At 38.6% G+C, this 26642-nt stretch overlaps 1 protein-coding gene across 2 annotated transcripts; it reads left to right on the forward strand.

Moving 5' to 3' along the window:
* The first annotated feature begins 1885 nt into the window (after positions 1–1885).
* Positions 1886–25776, forward strand: LOC134533732 (aquaporin-11-like). 2 transcript variants are annotated; one of them, XM_063371335.1, is made up of 6 exons: positions 1886–1928; positions 12746–12932; positions 13296–13488; positions 19137–19218; positions 21232–21370; positions 23377–25776. In XM_063371335.1, the coding sequence occupies exons 2-6, from the start codon at positions 12764–12766 to the stop codon at positions 23562–23564; spliced, it is 771 nt and encodes a 256-aa protein (XP_063227405.1). In that variant the 5' UTR covers positions 1886–1928; positions 12746–12763; the 3' UTR covers positions 23565–25776. The 2 variants fall into 2 exon arrangements, with proteins under 2 accessions (XP_063227405.1, XP_063227406.1); XM_063371336.1 differs by having other exon boundaries at positions 1905–1981.
* The last annotated feature ends 866 nt before the right edge of the window (positions 25777–26642 follow it).

A 26642-nucleotide genomic window follows, 5' to 3' on the forward strand; every position in this document is an offset into this window, starting at 1 on the left:
CGCTAATTACAGTTTTGTTCTTAACTTCGTCAATAGATAGAGTTGCCTTAGTTTGATGCGTTTGTCATGTCTTTAATTTTCGTTTGTTTGTGCCGTATGCGTTCCTATACCATCCATCCGATTGCGATGAAATTTTGGTGATTTCTTATGCGCATGCCCATGAAGGTTACTTAGACGGTATAACTATTTTTCAATAGTTGGAGCACGAATCGTGTCAAAAAATGTGTTCATTTTATTTTATATAGCGGCACTTCGTCTGATTTTGTTGTATAAGTGCGCACGCATGACACAATTTATTTAAATATAAGAGACAGAGATAGAGTGATATATATAGAGTGATATAGAGACGGAGAGATAAGTTGAGATAGAGCGAGGTATAGAGAATGAAATGGGTTGGATAAAGAGATATACCTATAGATGTATAGATCTATATAGAGACATATATAGAAGATATAGAGATAGTGGGAAGTATATATGTAGATATAAAGAGATAAATAGAGATAGAGAGATACATAGATGTATATAGATGTAGATAGAGATAAATATATATAGAGAGATGGATAGATGATTTCTATAGGTATGTGGAACTACTTCAAACATATTACAAAACAAAACTGAATGAGGCATTGCAATGCAGGCCGAGCATTAGCTAGATAATGGAATCTTTTCAATATTAGTAATCTCTTATTTTTCAGCTCTTTTCTATATTGCTTTATAAAGTCTAAATTACATACAGCCCAGGTAAATAACTATAAACGGCAGAACAACGTCTGTCGGGATCTGAAAGTTATATAAATTAATTTTCGCACTTGACATTCAAATTAAGAAGGCAATTACTAACTACACCCTGTGTTCAGCCCGGGCAACGCCGGGAATTGCAGCTAGTGATGAATAAACGAAGACTTTATAGGAACTTAACTACGCACATGTTAGCCTAAATGAAAATACGAGATGGTATTAAATTTACAATAGGAACTTATGCATTCTTAATCAATAATTCTTGTTTCTTTATTGGGTTTGGTAAAATAATTTTAGCTACAAATTCTGAAAGTAGAATTATAAGTAATAATTAATTAACATATTTAAAAAAAAGGTTAGTCGGAAGCAATTTGAACTCTTACGCCGTCAGGGACAAACAAGACACTTAAAAAAAATTGGTTGTCTGTAAAGTCAGTTTACTGACGATAGTTTAACGTGATGGCATAACAAAACATTGATGAAATGATTGCATACTTTTAAGAATAAAATTGAATCATTTTTATTGAAGTATCACTATTTTGTATGGATACAAAGAAGGAGTGAAATGAAATCTACCTTTTAATTGATAAATTTACTTTTATTTTCACTCATTAATTCAAATATGTATATTACTTTAACGAAGAGATTATTTTAACTATAACTTTTATACATGTTTGCTATTTAACTTCTTCCAATCTGCGTTATTCTGTTAAGGATAGGACGATGATAGGAAAAGTAGGAAACGAATGGGAGTGTTTCAAGTTTAATTAATGTGCCTCGAAAAAGTCAAATCGATGGTTGTTCCAATCGAGTGGAAGAGAGGTAGATGCGGCGCAAGCGTACAATGAGCGTAACGGGACACAGCGTAACGGGACAATGTGCGTTACGTGACACATTTTCGTGCGTGCAGCCGGCGTTCATCGATTTATTAGACGTCACGTCAAAAAAAAAAGGGTTCATGTGTGTTGCTGTTAATGATTCTTGCAGTGGTAATAAACGCCACTGCACGTGGTGGATGGAGAAACCGCCGGTGCAGACCAGCAGGAGAGACGGGAAGAGCGAGCTAAGACGGCGGGGCGCGGACCCCCGGAGACTGAAATAGCAGGCGGGCGCGGAGCCCCCGGGCTGGCGCGCTGCCCCGGACTGCGCCCCAGTCGGCTGCAGGACGCACCGCGGCGAGGCTGCTGCAGGTGAGGCTGTCTCATCCCTGCCTCGCTGCCTCGCTGCCTCGCTGCACCAGCAAGTAACATGCTCCGGACAATCATTCTTAACACTCATTTACAACTAGAGACCTTAAAAATTCGCGGGTTCATTTCGTGTTATGCTAAAATTCAAATAACACAGGCCTGCGATGAAAAAATTGTTTGGAATTTAAAGGGTGATTATTAAGTATTTTAGTGTGCTCAATTCAGGAAAAATATTTTAAAAAGTCCATCACGTACAGTTTTTTTACAAAATATACTTACCGTACAATTGTTATATTACAATTTTCCCCTCAGGAGTAAATGCATACACTAATGTTTTCTGATTTTGTATATTTATAATTATAATTGCGGGGTCTAATTAGTTTTAATTGTTTTAAAGATTTCTGGTATAAAAGCATTAAAGTTCAAGAGCAGGTGATAAAGATGACTTTCGGTAGAGGAATGAGAGCAGCCAGGGTGAAGAGGTTCTTGGCCGCCAGACAGCCAAGAACATGTTCAATCAGGTTCTAACAGGATTTTTCATGTTCTGTCCTTCTCGTTCATAGCACTTCTTACTTTCCTTCTATCATTCTTCCCTTGGTGTGCCGACCTCCGTAGCGTAGTCGGATGCACACCGGCTTACAGTGCGAGGGGTTCTGGGTTCGAGTCCCGGGTAAGGCATGGGTGTTATTTACAAGCTACAAATTGATTGATTAGGGCATGATAATGATTCGAATATGGACGAATTGTACAGAGATTTTATTGATAAGATATGATAAAAGAAAAAAAAGCTTCGTATAAGGACACGCTCATTTCTGGCTGAACGGGTACCCCCCAAGGCCATAACTATCAAGGTAGAAGAAGAAGGTTCCCTTGGTGTTGACACAGTTAACGTGGTCTTACAGTCGTATAAAATCTAATTTGCTCTTGGTTTTGTTTGTGTGTGTTTTTTGTTTTTTTGACCACTGACTTATTTATTTATTTATAAAATGACCTCCAGAGGATGTCGTGTTTCTCCTGATAAGTTTTGTTATATTTGTGGAAGTTTTATTGTGAAAAAACAACAGAGAAATATTACTGATTTTGTGAAAACAGCGTATTTTGCCTATTTTGGTATGAAGCTAGGGGACCAAGACAAATCGTGGGCACCACATAAATGTGTTCTATTTGTGTAGAAGAACTTCGTCAGTGGACCCAAGGTAAGAAAAAATCTTTTCGATTTGGAATCCCCATGATCTGGAGAGAGCCTCGTAATCATTCAGATGATTGCTATTTTTGTTCTTGCGATATTCAAGGTTACAATTTGATTAATAAGAAACAGATTTTTTATCCAAATATTCAGAGTGCTATGCGTCCTGTTCCCCATGGTCCAGATATTCCAGTACCCGTTGCTCCAAAGTCATTAGATGATATATCACTACCAGAAACATCTGAAGAAGAAATCACTGTTTCAGGTGATGAAGAATTCTATATACCTCAAAGTGAACCTCAACTGTTTTCCCAATGTGAATTGAACGATTTGATCAGGGATTTAAGTTTATCTAAAGAATCTGCTGAGTTGCTATCTTCTCGACTGAAAGAAAAAAATTTATTAGCTCCAGGTACTTCTTTCTACTGGTACAGAAACCGTGAAAAACATTTCACTCCATTCTTCACTCAGCATGAGGAACTGGTTTACTGCCATAATATAACAGCGTTAATGGGTATGTTTAATATTGAGTATAATAGCAATGAATGGCGTCTTTTCCTTGACTCGTCAAAGAGAAGTTTTAAAGGCGTACTTCTGCACAATGGTAATAAGTATGCATCAGTACCAGTAGCCCACTCTGTTTACTTGAAAGAGCGTTATGAAAATTTAGAAATGATATTGTCAAAGATTAATTATAATGAACATATGTGGACGATTTGTGGAGATTTAAAAGTGATCTCGATGTTACTGGGACAGCAGGGAGGGTACACAAAATTCCCATGCTTTATATGTGAATGGGACAGTAGAGACAAAAGTTCACATTGGATTAGAAAGGAGTGGCCAAGAAGAGAAGCATTAGTACCAGGAGTTAAAAACGTGTTAAGAAAAATCTTGTCGAACCAGAGAAAGTTCTTCTGCCCCCACTCCACATTAAATTGGGTATTATGAAGCAATTCGTCAAAGCATTGCCAAAAGATGGCCCGTGTTTCAAATACTTGGGAGAAAAGTTTCCAGGATTGTCTGAGGCGAAATTGAAAGAGGGCATTTTTGTCGGCCCTGATATTCGTAAGTTGATGAAAGATGATGTGTTTGAGACGAAAATGAATATAACAGAAAAAGAGGCTTGGCTTTCTTTGAAAGAGGTAATAACCAAGTTTCTAGGAAATTATAAGGACCCTAACTACATGTTCATTGTAGAGAATATGCTGACTAAACTGAAAAATCTGGGTTGTTCGATGAGTTTAAAACTTCACTTCCTGAATTCCCATCTTGACTACTTCCCACAAAACCTAGGAGCTGTGAGTGAGGAACAGGGTGAAAGATTTCACCAAGACGTGAAAGAAATGGAAAGGAGGTATCAAGGTCGATGGAACATTACTATGATTGCTGACTACTGTTGGATGCTGAAGAGGGACTTACCGGACAAAGTCTACAAATGAGAAAGCCATAAAAGGAGCTTCAAAAAGAAGAGAATGAGGCATAATGAAGACGAATAAACATACAAATTGGTCATATCATACAGTAAATGGTGTTAAAAGCGCTCTAAGTGATTTATGAACAATAAATTTTACGATAAATAAAAATAAAGTGAAGTTTCTTGATCATTTATAAAATTGTATTATTTCTCCTAATTTTTATTTGCATTTTGTAGGAAAACCTTACGTGATGGAAAAAAACCATGGTCATATTTGGATTCAGCACACTTAAAAATATAAAGTTCAGCCACCAAATGTGAAACAATTTTCAAAAATTCGAAAAATGCAGGCCTGTGTAATTATACCTTAGTGCTGCTTCTTCTGTCATTGGTTCACTGTAAATCTGGAGCAATGAGGGCCAATCAGAGACCGTCACTCACAGAAGTGTTGAATCACAGGCGAATACCCAGACGAGATGACTCACGAGTCAGCAGCCAATGAACAGTTGGCATTTGCCCGAGTGTGTAGAGGATATTGGAGTCTATCCTGGAGGTCATTGAACCCGCGAATTTTTCCGGTCTCTATTTATAACACATTCGTGTTAAACCTTACAGTCAAATTTATTAATTCCTGAAATGTATTGTTCGCAGGCTTTCACGGCCTGAAGCAGCTTGGCTTCTGGGTTGTAGCCGTGTCCTTGGCAAATAATTCACCGACGTTTCGATCGGTAGGTAACTGCTCCCTGATGATGGCGACTGCAATGTCGACCGAATCGTCGGTGAATATTATTCGCCAAGAACACGGCTACAACCCAGAAGCCAAGCTACTTCCTAAAATGTATATTTTTTAAACGTTTATATATTATATTTTATGAAATAATAATATTAAGCTCTTACCATTACAATATCAATGCAAATTTATCATATTTGAATACAATAAATTATAATAAAATTTTATTAATTTCATATCCATAGAGTACGATGTCAACTAGAATGTAGCCTACTCCATGACCCACATATTCAAGGTTTAATTAACTCAATGTGTCATCTGGATATAAACTGTTCACTTCGTCTTAATTCATGATATTTTTATATGCTAAAATAATTAATTTTTACAGCCATGCAGGGTGGCAATTTTTTTTTCTTAAATTGGCTTATTTTCTCAACAGTCCCTCGTTTCGGAATTACTTTTTTTTTTGTAACTCGCATCCAAATTTATTCCAACTTTAGAATTTCGAAACGAACCAAGTCAGTATTTTCAAGTTATCTAGAATAAGAAAGAAATCGCAAAACTGTACACGTGCGCGAGGCCATAAACATCTGCCACTAAAACAATCACGAGTAACAGTGTAACAAAGGTGATGATTTCGATGCATTAAAGTAAAATAGCTTTATAAACATTACATATTTAAAGATGCCAAATAACTATTTTAAGGCTGTCGGGAAACAATTATTTCACTTGAAGATAAAGCATACCTTTAATCACACGGGTCTGTGCATTATTTAGAGTTTGGTATCAGCACTGGCGATCAGACATTATTTTGCTTCTAATAATTCCTGTTTTTGCTCAATTTCAATTAAAATCACTATACAACCTTATTCAGTTGTTTATAAACAAATTTCTTATTAACAAGTCCATACTTAATGATTTTTATCAACTTAAAGGCAAATTTTTATATCAATCCTTGCATGTACTGAAATCATGAATTCATGAAGTATACCTACATACAATTTTCGATGAAGAGTTCGTATGTTGCCTTCGTATTCAAACTATTTCCAGTATATCATTCTTGAATCAATAGTAGTTAGGTTTTCCCAAAACCCTGACGAACTCAAGTTTCTATGGTTTTTGGGAAAACCTGATTATTATTGATTAAAGTATTATATACTGGAAATAGTTTCAAGACGAAGATCGCTTACGAACAGGTAACCCAAACTGTATACCACATAGCTTCATGCTTTCAGTACATGCTCAAATTTACATAAATATTTGCCTTTAAAATCATTAAAAAATCGTCATCTAATCATATTTTCAATAATAATAATTTTATTTATTTCCTCTTTGTTTACACTCTGACTACAATTCACTAAATTAAGCAGTACAATTTAGCACTCACATAAGCAAGCTTTTGCATGAGTGCATCTTGTCACGTTAATCTACGTGCCGTATTTTGAGTAATGTCAAAATTTAAACATTGAACGCTTTGACAAAATAAATAAAATAAGTAAAGAAAAATTACATTGGTTGTTATAAAGTTTAAATTAAAAAATACAAATTAATTTAAATGCAAGATAAAGTATAAAATTGTTTCAGGGAAAAAATATTTATGTATATATAAATAAATTTAAAAAATAATATTTAAAGGGAAAGAACACGTACATAAGATAAAACTTAAATAATATATAAATCTATTCATCAGTTATATTATTCAGCCAAAGATTGACATGTTTATTTATTTGAAAGTATTTTTATTATTTGTTAACAAGAAGGGAAAACATGATAAACAATTAAATATGGTAACTGTATTAATTTATTTAAAACTGTGCAAAAAAACATGAATCATTGGAAGTAAACTGGTTTAGGAGACTACAGTTCCAGCTGAGGCGTGTTTGTCGGTACCAGTGGCGGATCCAGAGGTGTCTTAAAATTACTAAATTTGTATTTAATCTACTCACACCACACATAACATCCAACCACCAGATTTTATGAATCTACAAGAAATTCATTAATTATATTAAAATATTTTATTGGTTTCAGAAACAAAAATCATTTTTGTCGGCAATATGAATGTAGCAGACAACTGGTTTTTTTCGCGGGGGGGGGGGGGGGGGGGGCGGCACTTGCCCCTGGTGCCCCCCCTTGGATCCGCCACTGGTCGGTACATATCGAGACCCTGACGCACGGCCGAGGCGAGAGGCGCGCGGCATGTCGTCAATGTCGTCATGCCGTCAGCCAATCAGCGCCTTCCTGTGCTCGCTCGGGCCTCGTCCGCGCCGCACAGACGCACAGACGGCACAGAAGCACAGACGGCACAGTCGCCAGGCAGGTCGCGTCACCGCGTGTTCCGACCCAGCTGTCTGATACCTGCCTACAGTAGCTCGCCACACCGGTGCATCTGGTTCACGTAATATTACATAGAGGGTTACTATCATTACGTCTTGGGCACCATGTTTTTTTATATTTGATTTGCAATTTTTTTTTGTAAAGTTCTTTGAAACGAAAAATAAATAACCCGAAAATGCAGCATAAGTAAGCATGCAAAAAATAAGTTTGGCTCATAAATATTTTAAACCCTGAGTTAAGCATCGCAAATTCACACACACGCATTTTCATCAACATCATTTATCTTGTTTCAAAATAAAGAGGAAAGCATATACATATATATACGTAATTTTTTGACATATCGTAGATCTTAGTGTTTTGTGTCAATAGAAAGAACGTCAAACGGTGGTGAAGTTTATGATTAAAAGGGCCTTTTGACCAAAAGCGAATATAATGTATTATGTCTCCGCGGTACATACTTATATATACAATGTATTATGCCTCCGAGGTACATATACATGATACATGATTGTGCAGTCTTTCGACCGTCCCCGTACGCAATTAGATGTTCATTGCAAGCCATGTACGATTTGTTTAATTGCTCGGTCGATAGTGGAGATGGGAGCAACTTCCGCAATACATACATAGCTCCGAATGGGGAGGCGCAGTGGTTGAGTTGCAGCCAACCTCTGTAGCACAGTCAGGCACGAGAGGGCTTACGGTGCAAGGGCTCTGGGTTCGAGTCCGGGGCAAGCTATGGGCGAAATAACTCATAAGTAACTTCAAGTAGGTAACTCGCAACACTTATCAATGACACTGAAACTGCCAAAAAAAAGGGGGGGATGTCTGTAAAGTCGGTTTACGGACGATAATTTTACATGATAACGTCATAAGAAAACATTGATGAAAAATTGCATACTTTTAATTTTCAAATATTATTTACAGTTTTTGCAAATTTAATTAAAAAAATTTGTTTAAATATAATCACGAACAATTAGTTATAGAAATAAACTGAAATCAAATCAATGTCAATAAATTGTTAATTTGAAATGACGAAATTGGACAAAAAAATCAATTTTTTTTTAATTGTTGCTTTTAAAAAGCCCGCCTTAACCTGTTTGATTTTATAGATTTTCTCGCACGGTGGTTGGCCGGTTCTTGCACGATCGGCTCAGGCGGAACGTGACAATGAGTCATGCTTTTTCGTGCGTGCAGCCCGCGTTCTACGATTTATAAGAAGTTATCACGTCAAAAAAAAAGTAACGACGTTTATTCCATCCATTAATTCCATCGCTGCTCCAAACTATCTCATCTCACGCATTCTCCAGGCTGGCCGGAACGACAGGTCTGTCCCTCGGGTAGGGCAGCCGGCTCCTGTGAGTGTCAGCCTCGTTCCATCCATGCTGACCCTGACTCGGGAGGGAAACTACAAGTCGGTTTTCACTTTCAAGCGGCTACAGATTATGTGAAGAAAAGTGCCTCGTGAACCACTCGGAAATTCTGCACGCCTCAACGTCTAGAGGAACCGCGGTGGTCCCTGGCTCGCCGCGCACAGAACACAATCACCTGGCGACACGCGCCGGACACGAGAATAGACCCGCACCTATTTTTAGTATCAGCACCTGTTAGCTCCCCGACTGTACCACTTGCTATTGTAGGATATTTAAAGATCGTTCCTTAGAGCCCGCGGCTGTATTGACCGGGAAGAGTTATGGGCGTGATCCTCGGGTGAACAGGCGAATTTCCTGGTCGAAAATATTTCTTCCTCAGATACGTAACTGGTTGTTGATTGTCCCTCTATAGTATTGTCATGAACCTTGTCTCCAAATAAACAGTTCTCTTAAAGTACGCGTGATTTTGCCACTGTTGTTCTGTCAACAGTGACTGCAAACAATTACGCGTTGCTGTAGTGCTTATTAACATACATTTGCTTTGCAAATGGCATGCAACACAACACAAGCCTGAACTTATAACTTATACTGGGGTGGATGTACGCTCATGCACGTCACCCGAGGAAACTAGCTGCCTCCCACAACAATGCATTTAGAAATGCAGTGATTTAACTGGGGAACGGGCACGCCCAGTGAACACCGCAGAAGTGTGAATACAAACGAGGTGGACGTTTACAGTTCGACAGTGTGTGTGTTCGCGAGATACTCCCATTCACCCTACCAATGTCAGGCCAGGGGAGTGCTTATGTTGGTGAGGCAGGATGATGAAGTGCGATGCTCGCTGGTGTTTATCGCGCGCGGTCTGAACTGGCTGTCTTATCGTCGTGCATAGGTCAACTCTAAGATGAGGCAGCAACACTGAGTTTTTGCAAGCCTGAGGGTATTGAAGCTGGTATGACTATACTCTTGGGGTTATTATGCACGCCCTCGGAGAATCAGGGGTCTGGTGCAAGGGCGTAGCCAGGGGGGGGGGGGTTAGGTGTTCAACCTCCCCCCCCCTTAGCACCAAATCTTTAATTAATTTCTTATTCATCACTCAAACAAATTTCATATTAAAATCAATACAATTTTTACCATTACAATATTTAAATGTAAGTACCGAAAACTGCTAAAATAGCACTATTTTACACCTTAAAATCCAAATTTTCCCGGGGGAGGTCCCCCCGATCACACGCTTTAATACGGGGGGCCCATGCTTCTTAACACCCCCCATACACAAATCCTGGCTACGCCACTGGTCTGGTGCCTACGGGCTGGAGTGCCAGTTGCCTGCAGGCATTTGGGTGGTCCCTCTGGCCTATGGTACTCGATCACCTACCTGGATAGACTGATAATAGGGTGAGTCGGCTGTGTAGTTAATCTGAGAGTGACAATGGTGTAGGTGTCCTGAACAAAAGGTCTCGTAGTTCACAGCTTCAGCTAGAAAGCTGGGGAAGGGCACATTGAGCCTTTAATAATCAAGGAAACTGACATTCTGAGTATCCCTTACCTAGATTTGGCTCAATCTGTAGACTTCTGTCATCCAGACTATGATAGCTGGAACCATTAGGTAGTGATGTACGTGACATGACTGAAAAGTTTCCTGGTTACCTGGGTTTTTTTTTCAGTTAATTGTTGGTGAGCCTGTCTAGATGGTGATGAGTGATGTGTCACTGGCTAACATGTGAAGCTCTGTTCTGGAGCTCGTGGTGGCTTATTGTGGTGCATGTCTGAACAAGGTGGAGGGGATATGTTTTCCAAGCCTGCTTGGTCCAGGTAGTTCCGCGGCTATGGTTTAAGCAGATCTGCAAGCTGACTCCCAATCTATCCTTCGGGTGCATGTCTGGGAGGGGTGGTGGGGGGTGAGCGGGCCATCGGACCGTAAAACATGGTTGTAAAGTTAAGCAGTAACTGCGACTGTGACTGATTTTAAAGTTAAGGTGGTCTGGGTGGCAATGATGCTGAGATGGGTAACCTCCCCCTCTCATTGTAACTATTTCCCGAACAACTCTGGGTTGAAATGAAATGGCGTATCCAATTCGATGTGGCTTGGCAGTCCATGCCAAACCATTTCAGTCCCATTAAGAGAGGATATCCTGGTCTCGCAAGGGATTGATTGGCTTGAACTGTATTATTCTCCTAATTATCTGACTGTAAAAGATATTAAACAAAAATAGTTATAAAAAATATGTTTAGTGATTGTAAGATAAACTTGTGTATCTATGACTAAGTATGTTTTCAAATGGCTGGAAAACAACGTGTTGAGCAAATTCTGATGCCTTTTCAAATACCTTTTCTTTGTTGGATGTATAAGTATGCAGCCCCAGACAAACGTCTTAAACTTGATCAAAGTCTTAAAACTATATAATAATCTTGCTGTGCTCATTATGTGTAAATATAATCTTGTTCTCAATTGTTAGGAAGAGGTGAGGTGTACAAACCTGAGAAGTGCATGAGATTGAGACATGTCCCGCAGGCACGCACACAAACAGCTATCGCCCCGCACACGCGAGGAGCCGAGGGCTTGTTCAAGAGTGCAAGAGAGTCTAAGGCTGGACCAGACAAGTCCGCGAGCCTCCGAGGCCCGGACTTGAGTTCTCTCAGCCACAGCTCCAAGCGAGGTCACCTGTTTACTAAAGGACCACACAAGCCTGTGTTATGCATGCCACTGCAGCAATCAATGTACTTTATCTCCATAAGCTAGAAGCTGTTTGTTGTAAGGCATATTCCATTTGTCGAATTACTTTGTCGAATTTGGACATACGAAATATTTGATCCAAATTCTGTGGGGACTAAGACCTGTGAGTGGTGTCAACGTTTCGTGAGTCACCATTTATAGCAGTTAGCTGTAACTCCATTACTTGGTTTTCGGTGTAGTCACTATCAAAATTTCAAAACTGCTATTAAAAAAATAATTTTTATAAACTGGTTTTTCGCCATCCGGCACGTAAACAATACATCTGTGTTACATGTTTCATCTCACAGTACACGAAGTGCCCTGCATAAAAATTGCAAATTGATACAAACTTGGGACTATACTTACCTACATTTGCATTCCATCTTCATCCTTCAATACTTCGTAACCAATGGTTCACTTAGCACACGCGGATTTTTGAGTTACACCACTTTATGTCTATGCATTACAAGTGCACTTACACTATTAACTCAGTTTTTAATTGTTGATACTAATTATAAGTAGTTTATATATTTTAAAATCATCAAACAAATTAAGAGCTTAATATTTTTTTTCTCAATATTTAGAACATGTGATGAGGTGCTAGAGCATATCTTGAGTTCTTGAATTCGGACACGACTTAAGGACTCCATAATCTCTCAAATCATTTGTGATATTTTTCACAAGGCCAAAAAGGTAGCATCCATTCAAGAGCAATGATTATTATTATTATTCAAGCATGGGTTATTTGTAGGGACATGTATTTTTCGTGAAAAAAAAAATCTGATTCCTAGGAGTACAATAAGGTATGGCTGCACTTTCTATTTTTCTTGCAATTAGCGGCCGTCTGCAAGAGAAGCCATGACCCTATTTGGCCAGGGCGTGTTTGCCTCCACATTAAAATTGGATGGCTATGATTGGTCTGCTGACAGTAGACATGCACCTGAAAGAAACCCAGCCAAGCACGAAACACAGGCAATACTGAAATGTTTTAACACGCCGCTGGTCTGAAAATCGTTTCGTGGAAAGTCCATGACCCTAGTTATGGGCTCTACCCACCCGTGTCGGGGTAGTTCCAGGACAGCGGTGCCATGCTGTCCCTCGCAGTCTCTCTGGGGTTCATCCTGCTGACCTGTGTCCTGGCGCAGGCCGGTCGCCATCTTGCCTACAAGCTCGTGAGGCAGCCTTTCGTGAGGACGCTCTTCCTGGAGGGCATCGCCGCGGCCGAATTGTGCGGCGTCTGCTTCGAGCTCATCATAGGTGAGCGCCTCCAGCAGTCACTCCCCGGGTTACCTCGACCAGCCGCTTGTCAACCTGTCGTCGTTCCTCGCCTTGTGGCATTCCCCAGTTACATCTAACTATGAACTACACACATTTCGTTTTCTATCATGTTGTTGATTGCAGTATTACTTGCTTCGTTTCCCCTAACTGCATGAGAGGAAACGCAATGCGAGCGCGACTCCACCGGGGGAGGAGTATAAACGATAAGTTATAGAATTTGAGATCTTAAAATGGTAACTATTTCAAGGCCAATCTCTGACTTAATTAATATTGTCTATTATTTTTACGATCGCACCTCCGTTAAGTCTGTCTGCACGCTGTGTTGTTGTGGTGACTGTGCAGTGGCGGACAACTACGGTGTTTCCACGTACGCTGTTCTGCTGTTCCTGCTGACCATCTGGTGGTCCGCGCAGTGGGGCGACGCCAGCGCCTGCCCCTACACCCACCTAGAGGACGTGGTGGAAGGCAGGCAGGACCTCCGGCGCGCCGTGCTCAAGATATGGGCCGAGCTGACGGGCGGCGTGCTCGTCTTCAGGTGCTTGCAGCTAACAGACCTTAACCGAAACACGCCATATTGGTTTCAATCATTTCATGCCATAGCCATTTAACTTTTCGAATGGACAACTTGCTTACTTTAAGGCCGATATCACACAGTAGAGATTTAAAAAGACCATACCATAGAGTCTATTTACAGCATTATTACACTTCTAGTCATTTGCAAAAATAAATTCAATAATAAATGCCAACAGCTGCGTATGGAAAACAATTTGTAGCAGCCAGTCAGTATTCACTTTCAACATTCCACTTGATAACTTACTATGCTTTAACGATGCCATATTGTAATGGCCTTAACCTTGTTGAATCGAAGATGGTATTTTTCGGTTAATATCTTCTCCTCTTGAGGGGCCTTATCTCTCCTCCTCCCATTGTTCTTTATTGTCACATCTTACACTCGGTAAAGTGTTTTCTCTGCGAAAAATCCATTATAGCGCCAGATATTTTTACTCTGTTTTCCCAACTTTTCCAGAACCACCCTGATTTCCATCTCTAAACGAAAAACTATAGTGAAAATTCATTTACTATGTCCAAATCCACCCTCGCGTGCATGGTGACGTCTGGCAGCAGGAGTGTATCCTGATGGGTAGGAGCATGGGAAAAAAAGGCGGGGAGGCAAGTGGAAAACCAGGAACAAGTTGCTGTAGTTAGAAAAATGTAACTGATCCTCATAAACTATTACTCATTTTTTAAATACTAAATATTCTTTCCTCTGTTATTGTTAATTATTGTTTGGCACCATGGATCCTCCTCGCCCCTCTACACGGAAAGCTGTTAATTTCTTAAATATTCCACCTTCCCATTTAAGCTACACTAGTTGCACAAATTACACTGAAGGTAACCTTCAGTCGTCCCTGGTATAAGATACCGTTCCCACATTGAATAAACAATGATGGAAAAGCAGTAATAACTCAAAATGCCACTGAAGAGCAGAACTGCACCCAGCTTCGAATTTTGGGGACAATTGGAGTTAATGGCAAGTTAAACATTTTGAAAATATAATAGACCATACTTGTCATCTTGGAGAGAATTTTTTTTATCCCTACAAAGGTTTTTTTGTTATTTCTGGATAAATTTATTGGGGGGAGGGGGGAATACTTCCATCACCCTTCCACACACACACAATGTTAATTTTTTTCCTAGTCTTTAGAATTATTTGAAGGAAATTACTGTAAATTAAAATATTTTTATTCCCGTTTAGTCATTCAGTCAAAAATATTTTAAATAGATATCCAATAACAAGGGGAGGGCACGCCTTGGGAAGTTCACTTTGAGATTAGACTCTGTATATTAGTAGTATACCTTTAGGGTGTTCCCCCTTCAAATAAATGAGAGCACTTGCCAGCCAATTCCGAGCAAAAAGCCTTTGATAATTTAAGCTCAGTTTGTCTAGTAGTTAAGATTCACTCTGCGGTGCAGCGTCCTGGGTGGTAACGCACTCGCTTTCCGCTCAGACGCTTGGGTATAGATTATCGCTAATGGTCACTTTATTTTAATAATTTAAATTTTTAATAAATCTGCTGGTTACAAATATTATTAATTTAAATATAAATGATATTATTTTATTTATTCATTAAATTATTTGTAGTATAATACTTTATATTTAAATTTAAAACATAATTCAATCTTTCAAATATAAACTTATTATGGGACTAATAACAGTTATAAATAATATTCTAACTCCTGTCATTATTAAATTGATACTGTTATTTAAATAACTTGTAATATATAATAATTATTTTTAAGAAATGAAATAATTTATATTTAAATTAATAATTATTTTAAACATTATATTTATTAGAAAATATTTAATTATTAAAAAAATTTAAAAAAGTGATTGTCAGCGAGATTTGCAACCCAAGCGTCTGAGCGGCAAGCAAATACTTTACCACCTAGGCCACTGCGCCGTTGGCTATAGTGAAACTTAGCTAGTACGGTACAAGGAAATTGACGCATGCCGGAGGAATGAATTAACCGACTACGAAACTACCACTTTAAAGACTAAACATGCAGCCAATATCCGGCCCAGAGGACCAAATGTTTTGCCTATGAACTGTACACACCGTCTTCTTGACGGAAGGCGTGATAACGACCGACTGTTGATTACCGGCACTGCCAGCAAATGCTAGTGGCACTACCGTAGCTAGTTGTGCAGGAAATTCAAATTTACACACAGTCTTCCATATTCAGATTGTCTCAACATGTGTACACAAGTCCAAACAGGCACACTAATTAAGAAAAAATACACAACTCAAACTAAAATGTATACCTACATACTACCTAAATACGTACATGAACATTTAATTGAAAAATTTGTAATAACTAAATGCACTGAGTCATATCAGGTAATGTTTGCTGCTTTCGCTCAAACGATACAAGAGTTGGACGTCATTCTGTAAGAGCCCGTCTACAATAGTCCGAACCTGTGCGTGGTCCGTGTCCTTATCCGAATATGAGTGACGTCACATTGTCTCACCGAAAACTGCCCTGTCCACAATTGGGATGTCCGATGTCCAAATGTATTGATTTCTAAAGTTGTCATCAGAGCGCAGTAAATGTGCCAAACCAAATATTTTTGTTTATTGTTTTGATGCTTTGTAGTTTGAGATTGAACTTATGAAAGTTGTGGGAGTTCAATATTATATATTTATTCAGTAAGGCAAAGTGGCTCTTTTTGACTTACAACACCTTCCATTTCCTTCAATAACAAAAACAAAGATGTTTTCAAACGGGAACACAGGTTGGGACAAAAAGTTCAAATTGACGAATGTCTTCGGACCAGGTAGGTTCGGACCTTCGCCCACTTGACGCATGACGTCAGAGGGTCACGTGGACCAATCAGCGACGAGCGTCCTTCGGACACAGTTTAGGACATTGCTATTGTAGACGGGCCTTTATGGTCCCAAAAGGACTATCAATGTAATGAAGTTGACGCCACTCCCGCTGCCTGTTTAAGTTTTTAATTAAATATTAGCGTTGTAAAAGATCTCAGGGGTTTTAACGGGGGTTCGGCCTCGTGGCTGCAGGCAGGAGCGCGTCGTGGTTCGGAACCTACCTGGACTGTTCAGGCCACCCAGGACGCCTCGTAAATGACTGGTAAACGAGTTACAGGACACTGCACTTTATTCAGTATTGATACACTTCTTGGTCCCGGTACTGGCCGCGTCCGTTGTCGGACCGCTGTGACACGCGTATCTCTGAACCTAAACGACGCGCGCGACCAGGATAGGTTGCAAAGTAATATCGACAAGCTGAAACGGTGAGTACATGTCCCTATGAAGGATTTGGTGGATAGTCGCGGAACTTATGTTGCTACGACTTAGGCTGACACGGAAACACGAAGAGAAATCCCTATGTTCAGGATTGTTTGCAATCTAGCCTGCGACGAAATATTAACGTCTCTAAAATTATGTAGATACGCCAGCTGGAGACGTACACGTCAAAGTCTCTTGAAATTGAAAGTTATACAGTTAAATCACACGTTACAAATTACACATTTAAGATGGTGAAAATTAAAAGGCGAAAGTTAGTCAGTACTACACGCCCAAGCCAACTGTGGTCCCGGGAAAAATGTGAACTACCCAAGGTCAGACGGACCCCTCCCTCCGTCGTCATCCCTTCCACCACACTGTCCCCTCCTTTCCCTAGTCCGCCTCAAGGCTCGGAGCGAATCATGTCGCGGGTGGGACGGCAAGTAGAGTTGTCACCATACCCCTCCTCATTCCCCACCCCTCTCTCACTGCGACACTAGCGCTCCCGTCACTCCCCTCCTCGGGATCACAGTTGGCTTGGGCGTGTAGTAGCTTTCAACACTCGTTACAACGAGCCTACGATAATAACAATTAGCTGGCTGTGAAGCCGAAACTACGTACCACTATACACTGTCCTTAAACTGGACATGGAATTACGTAGAATATGAGAAAACTCCCTGTCGGGATAAAACTTAATAAGTTACGAGTCGCACGAAATATCGTGCGACTGGGGTGGGGTCGGCGCCGAGCTAGTTAAAGGATTTTAAAAGACTTACACTATTGCTGATATGGAGATGAAGCGCGAAAGTTGATGGCCCGACGTTCGCGGAGCGCCCGACCCCTTCGAGCTCCCGACGGTAACTGAGCGCGAGACCGCCCTGCGGCCTCGTGCCTAACCACGTGGAACGCGGGAAAACCGACCCGGCCAGTTTTGGACTTAAAGACAAGTTACACAATATATGCTTATAAAACAATTAGACATAATTTCCCTTACATGAATCCTCTTTTAAATTGTTATTAATTTAGTTGTTTTAATTTGACAAAATAATTATACAATTAATTAGGCGCATTGCCACACCCGGCCGGGCGCTGACATCGCTTTGGTGTTCGTCGCGGCGCACTTTCACACACTCGGCGGTCATCACGCTCGGGCGTGTTCGACGCACTTAGGAGCAAGTGTTGCTGTGGCATAACGACCTTTGCGGACCAGAGGGAGCACCGGCGGTTGGCGTCAAAGTTGCACCTCAGTAAATAGTATTTGTATAAAACATCAAGCTAAAGTCGTAGAAGTCAAAGTGAATGTGTGTTTAGCCAAATAGTTATGCAGATAATAGGCCAGTAAAATAAAATAGACAAGTTTGAATATAAAAACCTTTTTAATTCAACAGATTGAAGGTTTATTTTCACAAAAGGTGAACAGACATGAATACAGTGAAATACATACAACGTATCCAGCTGGTGTTTAATAATTAAAATTTGTATTATTAAATAATTATTATTAAATACAGCATCATGTTGGGATTTAAAAAGAAATAAAAGTTATTATTTCTGACTTTCTTTTTGTGACCAAAAATGTCATAGGCTACTTAATTTTGAAAAAACTATTTTACTATTATATATTGTTTATTTTTCTGTGTAAAATCGTTAAGTATGAACTTTTTGACAGTTAATGTTAAAAATACATACAAAGTGAAAAAAATTACTAACATGTAAAAATATTATTACACATTAATTAATGTGTAATTTTACCAATATTTCATCTAAGAAGTGAAATGCCAAAATTAATGTTCTCTTCAACCTAATATAGATCTAGGCTGAACTTGCCACAATACACCTTAGATTCTCATTACTATTGTACTGGTTTCCAAATCAGGAAAGAATAAAAAACTCTAAAACAATGAAAATGTAGACTGAATTGTGCAGCCAGATGTAAAAACCTTGAGAAAATTAAACAATGTATTTCATACAGCTCTAAAAGAAATAGGAAGGGTTAGAGGAAGGAATATTTCAAAATTCAACTAATCTTATGAGAAATCCTTACATTATGTTCTTATGTCTTCCCACAGATGATGCAGTCTGTGTATTTCGTAATTGATATTTTGCAAAGTGTTGAGATCCTAAAAAAAATACCAACCTGTCAATAAATTTTTCAGAAACATGTAAGATAAATTTTTTCCCCTCACTTTGGAAGGGGGCAGGTTCCAACTTCTGCTTGCAAGATCCTCCCCCCCCCCCCCTCAATACACCTTGATATGACATAGATTTATACAGGTATAACATATTACTATAAGGACTTATTTATAAGATTTATTGATTTCTTAACATTTTTTTTTTCAGGTGACGTGCACTCATTATTGTCTTTCTGATGTTATTTCAGGTACGTCCAGCTTCTTTGGAGCTTGGAGCTGACCGATAACCACGAGGGAAGGGCGTTTGAAGATTGCTCAGCTGATCTACAGGTGCAGCCACTCACATTAGACATTAACAACCATTATTCATCATTATCGTCTACTTATGAAAGACCATTCATTATAAAAGTTCCAATATTATTATTTATGTACTTTATTGATTGTAACATGGATTAATTAAATTACTGGTTACAACCAGTGTCAACCTATAGAAAGAGGCACTTAGTAACAGATAAGAAGTAGAAACATAAAGCGTCAAATCGATCAGAAAGAAATTAAGTCAACTTCAAATGGACAGAACTGCAGCGGTACTAAAAGAATAGTAAACCACAAAAATCCAAGCTTTTTGGAAACCTCCCCCAAGTAACTGTGTCAGACTTAACCTTCACAGCATGCTGGTAAGAGGTGAAGGAAACATGCCTGTGAAAAACCCAATCTGGCAGGAAATAGCATCTTGAGACCTGTGACGAACGACGAACAAAACTAATGAAGTCATGAATGAAGTAAGCTTAACGTCTGATTCACGTTGTGGTCATTAGCCGTGGATAGTGTGTGCAATTAATGCGATTGAATACATTGGTGGAGGAAACAACAGGTGTACCCCAATAAAGTCTTATACTTTTTCAACTTATGATAAAATTCAGGTTTGGACAATCCTAGGCTTCCTTTTGTGGCCTCCTTTATTACACCAGTCAGGACGACTAATCCCAATAAGGGGTCAGGTAAGTGTGTAAGGAACAGCATTCCCTGAGGACTGAGATCTGTGTTCTGGGTGAGGAGTTACTGCAATATCCTCAAAACTCATGAAGCCCAAGAGATTGTAAGTACTGTCGCACCACCACCCTTAGACCTGGAAGAATGGGATTGGAATGATGTGGGTTGGTCAGAAATGGGAAAATGATGGCAGAAATGGGCGCCAGGTGGTGGAGTACGTGAAAAGCAGTGCACCACTTCACGGCAGAGCACAATGAATAGGGTATTTCAGGGATGGGTACAACCGACGTGGCGACGAAAGGCTCAAGTCCAGACTGCTGGCTCCCGAAACACTTTCACGTTTACAGGTCATGATTGCCACCAGACCGCCACAATTAAACATGGTTGCAAGGTCAAACTACTGTTTATTAGACACACACATACATGCTCAATACCTAAGCCTAAATGAATACCTAAATACACATACATATGAAACTATTTACACAATCAGCACTGGTATAGCCTTCCATATGAAGAGTTCCACAGAATCGCAAAATGAAGTACAAGTGTCTATGATTACTAAACACACACACATTTTCTGTTAGGTGTTTGAAGTTACACACACACGAGACAGCATGCGAGTTGCGAATCTGCCGAGCGACGCACCCTTCTATGACCGCCGAGAGTATACTCTCCTGAGACTTCCATCCTCTCATGCAAGTGCTCGACTACCAACCCTGGGCATCGCGTCAAAGGATATAAAACTAAGGCACACTCGCTAAGGAAAGTACATACATAATAGCATATGCATGACTCATATCTAATAACTTGCATACTGGATCCCTAATAATAAAACACTAAGAGCAGGAACTGTTCACTGCTTTGCTCCACGTCACACTGGATTACACTCGTGTTGAGCTTTGATATTCCACAATAGTCTCAAAGGAATTGAAAGACCACGAAGTTGCACATCAGTACGTAGATTCTCAATTAAACAAGGTTCCGTATTATTCAGGCCTATCTAAAGCGCCATCACCATCAAATACTCTTGAAAATATTATTGCTATTTTCGAAACTCCAAAGAAAATTACCCACAAAGATGCCGTTTACTGGTTGAATCATGGCGTAAAAGAACCTCCACGGAAGAAAAGTTGGAAAAACATCACCCCCATTAATGATACCACTGGGCCAACTGAAAACCAAGATGATTTGCTCATTACATCAGTGTTATCGAAGATTTTGCTTATCTGAGGTTTACGCGGTCCATACTAACTCGGGAAATTGAGACTCGACTGTGCTTCTTATAAAAATGACTTCTACCAATCATGTTTGGGACCTCAAGCAGTAATCGGACATTTCCCGCCCCTGCAGGTGCCAGTGCTGTACGGGATCATAGTGGAGGGCGTCGCAACATGCCTGTGTCGACTAACTTCCAGAGCGATCTGCGACCTCGAGCCTAAGTTCGGAGCAGCCATCGATTCCTTTGTTGGGACATCACTGGTCGTTGCAGGTGAGAAAATAGCAAAATGTCTTGGTAGGTATGACATGGTAGGTACAAATCAACATGATGTTAGCCACGTTTTTCTATGCAGCACTCAGTAACATCGTTCCATAAAAAGAATGGATTGTAGTTTACGTTATACAACAATGTGTGCGCTACTACAAACATTTGCCAAATATTATTCACTATAAGGTTAAAACCAAAATCAAATTTACCAAGGAGACATAAAAAATATAATAACTGATTGGTTACAAATATAATACATAAATACTTTACAAGTTGGGGGTGTAATTCTGTAGCAGAAATGTACAAATAATGTGTGATCTCTTCTTTCTTAGAGGACCAACACACAATCCGTACACCCCGCCTGAAGCATCACAAATATCCTCAATTATTTTACCAATTTTATATAACACCTTTTAAAAGAAAATATCTCCGATGGGGGTCGCGTCAAAAAGCCTTGAATTTTATATTTACTACCAGCAAGCTTGTGTTCCTCCTTGTTCAACCAGCAGCTAGAGAGGACTGTTTAGACAATCCCTCCTTTTCCCACACAGATGGCGCTACCTGTTATGAACTTCAAATTTCATTCAGAGATCTGGCATGTTACAAATGGCAGAATTGTTTGAACAAACAGTAATATGCACAGTTTTTCTTTATGGTGTATTTCAACAGTGAGTAATATTTGTGAATTAATCATTAATGATAATTAATAATAAATTATTGATATCCTGAGCAGTTATTTTGGAGTAATAATTTTGTTAGTTCATGTTTATTAATTTATTTTAAACAAATTTCAAATAAATACAAAAAAAGGAAGGATTCTTAAATACTTGAAAAATAAATTAAACCGTTGTGTTATTTCTCAAAAATTGTCTTCTTTTCTTTTTCTCTCTCTCTCTCTGCCATTTTACCAATTATGATGTACTTACAAGTCTAGGTTTGAATTGCCAAAGAAGTTTTTCTTCTATAACATGTACTGCATTGCACACGCTCTTTTAAAGTAGATTTCAAAGAAATACTACCTACTGTAGCCGTTACCATGGTCCGACTTCCGAAAAAATTTTTATATGGTTTTTTTTTGTTTCAAGGTCCATGGACCCTAAAACCGTCAACTCAAGAGAGAGAGAGAGAGAGAGAGAGAGAGAGAGAGAGAGAGAGAGAGAGAGTGTGTGTGTGTGCGTGTATATAAAATCAAAAGTTTATATTTATATATACACACCACAATTTTATGGACACAATTATTGCCGCAATTTTTCAAAAATCACTTCCAAACTGATACATAAAATCTAATCGTGGACAATCTCAGTTGAGTTCGTTAATGGGAATATCTGACAAAAGGAGTAGAAACGAGAAAGGTTTTTTTGAGAAACAGAAAAATCGCTTTAACTCCCATAATATGGAAAATATAACATCCGCTTGAATGTATTAAAACTCATAGGAGCAATACCAAAATCTTTTGTCTGAATAAATTTTTCATATGACCAACCTTAACTGCAAGGGGTAGAAAAAACCACGGTTGGACGACAAAAAAATCATAACTCCCTTCCTAGGTACAACAAAGAATTTGTACAGATTGTTTGTTAATATTATAATTTTTATCTAAAACTTTTTGTCTGAAATAATTGTTGATTGGATGAACTATTTATTGCTGAAAGGGGTTGAAAAAAGAGGGTTAAAATTAAAAAAAAAAAATCATAACTCCCTTAGTATGAACACTATCAAATCTGTTCAAATTGTTTGTAAATCTTATCTAAAACTTTTGACTGAAACAATTTTTGATAAAACCAACTATGTATTACCACAAAAACAGCGGTTTAAATTTAAAAAAAAAATTTAAACTTCCTTAGTATAAAATTGGTCAGGATTTATTTTTAACCATCTTAAAATTATTTAAACCTTGGTCCAAAATTTTTTTAAATAATATTAAGAATTCAAAATTAAATAATATCATAGCAAGAACGCTTCCTGGCGTTGACCGGTATGTATTCTCAGCGTGCTCCTGCCTGTCGCAGCCTTCAACTACTCGGGTGGCTACTTCAACCCAGTGTTGGCAACCTCGCTGAAGTACGGCTGCCGCGGCCACTCGGCCTTGGAGCACATAGTGGTGTACTGGGTGGGCGCGATCGCCGGCTCCGTCGCGTCCGTGTTCCTGTACCGCCTGCCCGCCGTGCAAGCGCTCGTGCGACGCAAGCTACACTGAGCCCCGGCCGTCGCTGCGACAACTACCTCCGAGACCCTCTCACTCCTCGCCGCCCTCTGCCGCAGCCACCCCGCGACCCAGGGGACCAGCCCACTGACGTCCTCTCTCTTCCCCTTCGCAAACAACCCCTGTGATGTGTCACCAAGTGCAAGCATCAATGTACAGGCGTGGTTGAACAGTCGACACTTACAAGAGAATTACATGGTACAAAATCAGTATTACAAACATAAGACGATCACAATTTATTTACTGAAATTTGTGAACTAGAAAATAAGGCTTCGAAAAGCATGTTTCACATTAGCACGTAAGTGGAGATAACCAATTAGAAAGACATCGCCAAAGAACGAACTCAAGTTACAAGAAAGTTAAAATTTTCAATAAAATTACTGAGACCTGTTAGAATGTTAAGAGCTGTACAAAGTGCATCTTTAAAGTTTTATTGACCAATAAGTAACTTTTGTAGGATTTTAATGGATGTTTTTCAGTGCCTAATAACTGAGTATAACCAACGTAACACAAGCAAATAAAGCCAACAACACAAAACAAAATAACACAGTCCTTAGGAATCAAATGACATAAACTAGGTAACAATGGAAACAACAGATCAAGCACAAGGTAAATCCACAGTTAATATATATTACAACTGTAAATCCTTGTCGAGCTAACCACCACGCATGTTATAAGTGAAACTTCACAGACTGGCTGTAGTTCTACATCGGCTCACTAACGGCACTGCAGGCAGTGGTGCTGCCATCTGTGTTTTTGGCAAGTAACGTGATAGCTAAAATTTAATACACGAATTCGCAATTCTAGGTGCACTATTGCTAATGTTACTACAGTACAAATACAGATTATAATAAGTATGTTTTTTTTTATTTATTTATATAATCTTTAAAATTTAGTTTCTTATCGTGTTAAGAGACTTCAGAATATTGTGTAAAATGTATGTAACGTGCAATTGAAAAAAATATGGTGCTAAATAGCAATGCAGTTACACCACTCTTTTTCTGATTGTTACACTTTCTATAAAGCTCTGGGCATAAAACTTCTTTTGTTAAACTACTTTTTGTTACGTGCTGATGTTATCGCCTAGACCAGGGGTCAGCAGACCGCGGCTCGCGAGTCACATGCGGCTCTTTTCATAGGATTTCACAGCTCTACAACTGTGTTGCAAAAAAAATGCCAAAAATAGTGAAAATCATAATTGATACTTGGAGTAGTCTTCCTGAAACCTATGAAAACAAAAAAAATTAAAAAAAATTGCATTTGCTATTCTAACAATCTTTGGCTCTACCTATTCATGAGAAACATTCCCTTCAATTAATCAACTAGAAAATAAATCAAGAAGTAAATTAACCAACAACTTACAATCATGCCTAAAATTGAAAACAAGTAGTTACTTGCCAGACATCCCTAATCTTTCGAAAGCGATGCAAGGTCAGCGTTTCAACTAAGTAATTAATTTTACAAAGCCCAGGTGCTTTTTTTATTTTAATAATAATTAATTTTAATCATTTATGTTTTCTAGTTTTAACAGTACAGCTTTACATATGAATACCATATGTTTTACATTTATGTGTTTTTTTTTTCCTATGCAACCGTTATTTTTAAAACTTTATGTTGAAATTGTGAATATAATATTTTGATTTTTTTTATCATCTTAACATTCCATGTAGATACAGAGAAAATACATGTGTGACTCTCTAAGAAATTGGACAATCTGTTTACTTAATATTTGGCTCATCTCACTCGAAAGTATGCTGACCCCTGGCCTAGACCTACCCAACCAGTAGGAAAGAAGTTTTACTTCAAAAATTAGGATAGTCATTTGTATGGTCATTATATAATATCTTACTGCATTGCTAATTTTCAAATTAACTGTTCTAATTTATATTTACTGAAAATGTACCTGGTTTTTGATTTTCTGTGTTTATTTCTGACATTTTATAATGTTTGTTGTTTGCTAGGATATGTTTTTATTCCCAGATCTGTGTTATTCCTGGGGGTTTTACTTACTTCTTTTGTCTAAAAATTAATTATATTTTGTTTACACTTTAGGCAATATCTATGTATTGATGATTCAAAATCATATGACAGCTGTACAAACTGTGTTTGAATTACCTTGCAAATATTCCCTGTGATACATTTATTGTTATGTGCCTGTTACAGTATTTTTGTTACAAACTTGTAAATAAAGTTGTTGAAGTTAAAACAATATTGGACATTTATTTTAATTTGCAATGACAAATATTCTTCTGCAACCAGATTCGTCACAAATAATAAATAACTGCAGCTAGATAATGTATGGTTCAGAAAGAATAACTTTAACTGCAGCACTTGCATTATCAAACTACACTAGGATGACATATTTCACCATATTTTTTACTTCTTTTTAATATTTGCAAGTAAATATTGTTATTCTTGCACAAAGTATGCAAAATTATAAGAACACTTGGAATTCGTTCTTTTCAGTCATAAATTATAAAATACAATTCAGAATAGTCGGCCAATGTACACAGAGCAAGGAAACACATTTAAGATGAAGGATAGTGGCTGCCCTTAAAGCATACGAGTGATGACTGTCAGACACTACCATGCTCGTATCACACACGAGAATAGTCATGAAAATGTACAGCTTCTAGTTTCTACTTGTATTTCAGTTTTTCGCTGTATCTTCCAATTGCAGTCCAGATCCTACAGATATATTTGAAAGGGCTGAAGATAATTTTCAAAATCATAATCGAGTTTTTAATATATGCCACAGTAAAACATTACTGAACAACCCAGACGTTGCAACACTCGACAACAGAGATAGGTTAATACTGTGATAGTAATCAAATAAAGTTCCTAAATGCTTACCTTTACTTCCGTAAGAGGGTCCAGAGAGGCACCGATCACCAACATGTCACACTCATGAGCGAGTTTTGGTACGATAACAAAACACCAATAACACTCAAATAAATGAGCACCAAGTACGTAGGTATTGAAGTTGTTTGGAACCTATTGTAATCAATCTTGGTGGTTCTGTCACATTAAGACTCAGTAGACAACAGTGTGCCATAAAACCCTAACAATTTA

This window comes from Bacillus rossius, chromosome 7, assembly GCF_032445375.1.
Source record: "Bacillus rossius redtenbacheri isolate Brsri chromosome 7, Brsri_v3, whole genome shotgun sequence".
Taxonomy (NCBI): domain Eukaryota; kingdom Metazoa; phylum Arthropoda; class Insecta; order Phasmatodea; family Bacillidae; genus Bacillus; species Bacillus rossius.